Source organism: Cyprinodon variegatus, unplaced genomic scaffold, assembly GCF_000732505.1.
Source record: "Cyprinodon variegatus isolate N-32 unplaced genomic scaffold, C_variegatus-1.0 Scaffold47, whole genome shotgun sequence".
NCBI lineage: Eukaryota > Metazoa > Chordata > Actinopteri > Cyprinodontiformes > Cyprinodontidae > Cyprinodon > Cyprinodon variegatus.
Genome location: NW_015150500.1, coordinates 742,582 through 749,995, shown reverse-complemented (window position 1 = coordinate 749,995; position 7,414 = coordinate 742,582). Strand labels below are relative to the sequence as shown.

Genomic DNA, 7,414 nt, shown 5'->3' with positions numbered 1-7,414 from the left:
ATATATGCTAGTGCTCATGAGATTAATTATTTTATAATTGAGGAGCAAAAAATGGTTTTTAGAAATGAAAACTTTTTTTCATTCTTATTTATTAAAATGTAATAAATAAATAAATCACAACTTAAAGAATGTGCCAACACTATTACTATTACTCCTTCAGCACAGGGGCCAGGGCCAGTTTTTAGAACTGCCCATAGGGCCATTACTTGAAGGATTGCAACAGTTACCCTTCATTTTTTTTTAGGGATTATTTTTCTTTTCTTTATATTCTGAAGTATTGCTATAATTATTTTAATTAAACAGAATGGGTCAAGTGATGAGTTTAAAAAAAGTTGGTGGTTAATTTAGCAACCCCAGGTTGTCCAGTTCATTCATGCCAAAGTCCCCAATGTGAATGAAATAACACTGTGAATGAATGTGATCTAGGCCTTCTCTGTAGGGACCCCTAATGGAGAAGAAGTGCAGGAGCCCTGCAGGGGCCTCAGGGCCAGTAGCGGGGCCCTGTCCTGCAGCTGCAGCAGCAGCAGCAGCAGCAGCAGCAGCACCACTCGCAGTCTAGCAGCGGGACTCCAGGTTCTCACTTCCCCAGCTGCTGACGTCAGCTGGCAGCCTGGGCTGAGCTCGCCGCTCCGGACATAGCGCCGAGGAAAATGCTGCTCTCCGTACCGCCAAGGGCAGGAATCAACCCCTACAACGGCTACAACAGCAGAAACAGCAAAAAGGTAAAGGCTTTCGGGCTTTTCACTCCTTTCGCTTCTGGCTTCTACTCCCCCCCCTCTCTCTCTCCCCCCCTCACCCCTCGTCCTCCTCCTCCTCCTGCGGGGCAACAAACCCGCGTCCGTCGCGACAAAATATGGATCTTGTGACAGTGAGCCGCCGTGTCCTTGAAAAGCTAAACGCTCTGAATTGAACTTAAATAAAAGATGGAGTAAATGTGGAGCGACTCCCCGGTCCGCTGAGTGTCAAAGCTGGGTTTGAGGAGGTGGTGGGGAGGTGGGGGGGTCTACCGGAGGCTCCTGTCACGCTGGACCCCCGCTGCTGCTGCTGCTATCTGGGAGTATTTCTATGTGTGGCAGACACAGCGGGGATGTGGATCATCTCTGCTCGCTCCTATCAGAAACTCTACGGCGGGGAGCAACTTTTGCGTGGGGAACTCCACGGTGCTGGGATAGCGCGTCCGTGGCTGGATGTGTTTATGGAAGTGGGGGTAGGGAGAGCGGGAGGGGGGAGAATTTAGAACAAAATCTCTCCGTGGGCTCTGGGACAGAAATATGTGCTGGTAGATTCAGATCTTGGTTATTTCCGCCGCCGCGTGAGTTAGCTAAGTTTTTTTTTTAACTTTTACTTTTTTCCTCGTTTCCAATCTGAAAGCGGAATATGCCCCACCCCTCGAAAAATCCCACCAGACTATGATGACTACATTCCCAGATTATGAATTCCCTGCTCATGTTCATTTATGACTGTGACTGTTTTTATGTAACATCAGGAATACAACGTTGAATTAAAATTAAAACGTCAACATTGATTTAGTTACAGAAGTGAGAAATATTTGTCTTTCCATTTTAAATATGAATCTTACAGAAGAGGATTAGGGACACTGAATTTTTTTTTTTAAACTTGACTAATTTTTGAATTTTATTTCAGTTTAATATGTGGGAAAAAAAATCAGAATTCTGACTTTAATTTCAGAACTCTGAAATTTTTTCTCAGAATTCTGACTTTTTTAAAATCAGAATTCTGACTCTAATCTTAGAATTCACACTTTAATTTAATCTCAGTATCCAGACTTTAATCTCAGAATTCAGACTTTTTTCTCAGAATTCAGACTTTAATCTCAGAATTCAGATTTTAATATCAGAATTCTGACTTTAATCACAGAATTCTGACTTTAATCTCAGAATTCAGATTTTTTTTTCAGAATTCTGACTTTAATCTCTGAATTCTGACCTTTTTCTCAGAATTCTGACTTTAATCTCAGAATTTTGGATCTTAATGTAGATGGGAACCAAGAAGGAAGAGATGTGGGAGCACTTGGCTTCAGGCGACTTTTTATGTGCCCGAGGGGTCCCCGGTGATGCTATTACATTAAAGGAAGAGCAGAAGGTGATCTCTAAACAGACGTGGCTAAGGCTTAATGCTAACATGTTTATTAGCTCTCAGGATTCAGTCAGAATCCTGAGATTAAAGTCAGAATTGTGAAAAGAAAGTCAGAATTCTGACTTTCTTTTCTCATATTACACTGAAATTAAATTTAAATTTTAATCCTCTACCGTAGAATCTTTATATCAGTCATTTATAGAGAATTGTGTTTCTGTGCTTAGTTTTCATTACATACATTTTACTACAGTGAGCTTTTAATACAGTCAAGCACTGAGGCTTAATTCATGTTTTTTTATGTACGTTTTATATATATTCACAACCTTTTTGTTTTGTACCACTTCAAAGAAACAAAGCAACAAACAATATTTTATTAAATATTATACATTAATATTTAGAGTGAAAAAAACATTTTAAAAATAAAAAAAAGGGGGAAAGCACTACTCTAAAGGCTTATATTCACAATTCAAGGCTTTATGGTTGGATGAGGATCGAATCTTGGACAAGATTTCAGATTTCCATGATCATTTACTGTATAATAGATGATATTATCGAATTTATTAGTTCAAATCACTGGGTTTTACCTGCTGTCTACTGTTTACGCCAATGTTTTAGAAGAGGGTTAAACTTAATCCCACAATTTGTGTTTTTCCTGATACATATCAATGCATCTTGTTTTATTTATCTGTCTGTCTGTGTGTCTGTCTATACAAAAGCAAGAAGTGATAACTGAAGTCTAGCTTTACATTTCTTTTTCTTTATTAATCTCACTTGATACAGTAAATAGCACATTATTGAGGCTGGACGATATGGCCAAAACATCACATTTTATTTCCTAATTTAGTTTGATATCATTTTGATATCAAGATTAAGAAATATAAAAGCTTTAGAAATATGCCTGCTCAAACTTATAACAATTATTTTGCCATATTTAAAAAAATCCTCCAACATAATATTACATTATAGAAATATTAGCTATAAAAACAACACATGGAAAGCCAGTCAGGGACAAATGCTGTATCCATAGATTGTAATGGTTTTTGAAATATCGAAAATGTGTTTCAAAGTGATATCATTGATATTAAAATAACTAATATTGCAATATCCATTAATATTGAAGTATTATCCAGATTTAATTGAGGCTCATCTAAAACGCCATCTCTGATGATATTTTTTCGTACTTATCTGTGAAGCAGAACACAGTGCACACCTTAAGTTTGACTTCAAATTGAATTTAAAATAAATAATAACATAGCCCCTATATAGCGTCATAATTATTTCAAAACGCCCGCAAGCAAAATAAACATGCTCACATGTATGTTAAACTAGTTCTGCTCATGGTTTATCTACCGCCACATAACAAATTCACACATGCGCCAAAAACTGCCGCTTCAAGAGGAGAAAATCGCTCTCCGCATGTGCTAGCACCTCCCGCGCACGCTTGGGATCGTGCTCGGGATCTCACAGCATGCACGATTTTCTATCCAGTGATAGAAAATGTGACACCATACCCCTGAAGCATATTTTAAATCTTACGCTGACAATGAAGTATTTTTTCTTTTTCTTAAAACTAAGTCATTTAGATATAGTGCAACTCCACCTGACTATTAGACTAGACTAGTACTAGTTGCACTTTTATCCACGTGCTACATACTGCATTTCAACCTACACTTGTTTCTTTTAAGGATGTTTTACATTTCTGTTTATTACATGCACTTATTTTTAATGAGTTCAACATTACTTTCACAGTTTAGGTGATTGTTGCATGTGAAAAAAATAGAAAAAAAACTGAAAATAAATACTGGACTTAATCTGAAACATTTACTCATTAACAGCAATATTTTAAAGCAGTTAGCATCAATTGGCACCTATAATAGTATCAATATAGCAGACCATGACCATTTTATTTTACCACTGATAACTAAATCATGCAGGAATTTGCATGTATAAGCCAGTTTTTTGTCGGTTTGCAGCTGCTCAGTTTGCTTATGGCTTGGCTCTGCCTGCAGTGCATGTTTTTGTGTGGTCATACACATAACACATCATCCCTGTGGACAATAATTTAATTAAACATAGCATATGGTGACCTTCCATTCATTGGACCTACAGTAAGTAAGCCCCCTCCCAACCCCTATGTTTTCTGCTCTCTGATGGCTCCTGTGATCTCCTGGACCGTGAGAGGTATTTTAAAAATGTATATCAGCATATTGTCTTTCTTTGATCTTTGGCTTTGCCTAGCAGCTCATCCTCACAGATCCTATTTGTGCCTATCAGCAAAAAACCAAATACTCTTGTTTTTTTTTTTTTTTACACTCTATTGGAAAGCTTTTCATTCGTTCTATTTAACTGATATTCCATTTTGAATAATTGAATTTATTTATTTTGATGTATCATTTCAAACATTAAAAAAGAACAAAAGAAAAAGAAAGACAAAAAGAAAAATATGAAACATTTAAACAAAAATGGTAATAAACAAACACAGACGATTACAGCGACTTTAAAACTTTAGTATTGAGAACTTAGTATACATATAAACTGCATTTAGTTTCTGTATAAAGACAGACAATGTTTAACTCACTGGAGTCAAATGAACCGTCTAATGATGCTCCTCATAAGAGAGTTCAATATGAGTGTGTAGCTGGTCTATAGATGTGGGCACCTGCAGGTTTATCAGTAAATCCTCCATTTTCTATTTAGTATTATAAAAATAGTTATTCAATTTCTTCCTGACATTAAAATATTATAGGGAAAGAAGATTTTCAATAATCACACGGCATTTTGATTCACTTCTTATTCTTTTTGAGTATTTGTGCAGCAGGAACTGAGCTAATTAATTCCTTAAAACTGCATTTATAAAGACATGCTTAAGAGAAGAAGTTTTCCTGTCACGATATGATCCAAACATTTGTTCAGATGTGAGCCTTTACTGATTTGCTTGAGCAAATTGAAATCTCACAGATCACACGCAGTGATTAGAAATCTGTTTCTGTTGTAGCTAACACCTTTTTGTGTTAATGAAGAAGAGTTCCCCACATTTATGAAAACAAGATAGACCTGATGGAGAGGCAGATTTTTCTAGACCTCTGTTGAATTAAAGAATGCATGAATCTTAAACACACGGTGTGTAAAACTAAGAAATTAATAAAATGTTGCAGAAATATCGAAAGATAAAAGAACAGAATATTAGAAAGGCAAAACATGAAGTGATTTGATTTTGAAACCTCTGTCCTGATGTGACACCTACTTTGTGGAATGACTATTACCAGTAGTGGTTTTTGAAATGGGCATTATGGCTCATTACCCCAGAGCTCTGTTTTGCTAAGGGGTATACTGATAGAGGGATTTGTCTCCTTCTTAATGTGTTAGTTTTACTGTTTCTATATTCTTTTTGGTCTTTTAAAATTTTTATTTGCTGCTCTTTGACTTAAAGTTCAAAAAGAAAACACATACTTACAGTTTCTCGTTTGATGTATGTACAAAATTGAATATATCACAAGTGAAAACATTTCCAGCATATGATAGCAGACAACGCTTATTTCCTCATTGGGTCACATGACCCACTGAGACGCATGCCGTGACGAGTCAGGAAGTAGTCATTTTACATAGCGAGACAATGTTTATTTACCTTTGTGAGGGAATTTTCATCCTTTAACGAGTACGAATACGAAGCAATCAGAATCCTAGTGGTTTCATTAATGCTCGCTGGTTTATTCCTCACTGCTAAATGTTCTTTGATCTTATGCAGAGCAGGTGGAAGTTTATCTTTCCAAACATTTTCCAGATGGATCTGCGCTGTAATTAGTTTAGATCAGAGTCTAACCTTTTGTTTGAAGATTGGATCAGATAATTCGGATTGCTTCTTTGTTCCGCTGGGTTCGGTTCGGTTGGACGCATGCTGCTGCGGCCGGGCGTGAAGGCTGGCCATCAGTGTTGGAGCCAAGTGTGCGGTGCTAGGATTTTTTGTTATATGAAATAAAATATTTAATAAAAACAATAAACAATGCTTTGAATCAGCTTTATTTCCATCAGGTACTTATACAACAGAGAAAACAAGCCGTTTAAGCGTTGGTATATTGAATCCAACTGATGCTGTGGGAGTAGGGGTTGATGATAAAAGAATCTGCCGTGATCCAAACAGAGTTTGCTGTATCGGCTTGGACGCCCAAAGATTGTCTGGGTAATTTTTGGCTAATCTGTTTACTTTCCGGATCGAAATTTGATGCAAAACCGGGTCCTTCGGATAATTAAACATTCCTTTTCCCAATCGGAAGCCATTCCTACAATTGGCAGCAATACAGAGGACCATTGTAATGACGTTTTAACAATCCTTTCAGAGTGTTTAACAATGCAGGAAGTAGTATTTCTATAAAGCCGTCGGAGGACGTTTGACTACACTGACGTCACTGCTGTGTTTTGTCACGTGACTGCTATAGAGGAACTAGTGGCGCCCAGTATACTGTAAAATTCTCTCGATTTTTAATACTTCGAGCATTTTTAGCTCGATTAAATCAGCCACATAGAGAACAGAAAGGATAATCTACCATCGCACACGATAAAACTGCTCAAGACGCACTCTTTTCTATTTGAACTTTATGATAGCTGAGTGAAGATGGGCAGTAATATTGACATTAAAAATGAATATGTAATCTAGTGTTCCTGGAAGGCTTTAGCTGTAAATCAATGACTCAGTATGGTTATTATTAAAGAAAGATGGAACTACAAGAACTTTTCTGTTGTTCCTGAGCAATGTAATATTACGCAGTTCCTTACTCAAAGTCCATTTTTTTTGCAGTCTGAGGCTGCAACAAACGATTATTTTGCAAATTGATTAATCTGTCGATTATGTTTTCAAATAACTGATTAATAATCGGATAGCCAAAGGTTAATTCAAGAAGATTTTTTAATGTAATTAAACCACGTTAAACTAAAGCTTTTCCACTTGAGGAGTTTTGAATAGAATATATCGACAAACAGAAAACGTTTTTTTTTTTTTATCCAAAATGTTTATGTATATATATATATATTTTTTTTTTTTACAATTTTGGTATAATAACTGCTCTAAGTGGGTCCCTTTGCATTTTAAAAACGTAGCTTGTTGACCGTTAAATTGAAAGGTGGATAAGCAGTAGTGCGATGGACTGCCTTCTCTTTCTGCTGATTGAGCTTTAACCTATTTCTGTTTCCTGTGATGTTTTTTTTATACCTATATCCTGTATTGCTACGTATTCCTCATTTCCACTGATAGATCTGCAATCTGAAAAATTCTCCAATCTTTCATAAATTAATTCAAGAAAACATAATATAAATGACTGCCAGT

The 7,414-nt window shown here is 36.5% G+C and overlaps 1 protein-coding gene across 2 annotated transcripts in view; it reads left to right on the top strand.

The window, feature by feature from the left end:
• Positions 1-527: 527 nt before the first annotated feature.
• Positions 528-7,414, top strand: part of LOC107082112 (RNA-binding motif, single-stranded-interacting protein 2-like) — a 44,658-nt gene continuing 37,771 nt past the window's right edge. The window contains exon 1 of one of the 2 annotated variants that reach the window (XM_015370613.1): positions 528-722. In XM_015370613.1, the coding sequence (XP_015226099.1) occupies positions 651-722 (72 nt within the window). In that variant the 5' untranslated portion in view covers positions 528-650. The remainder of the gene's footprint in view (positions 723-7,414) is intronic. The other variant, XM_015370612.1, reaches the window with a different exon arrangement.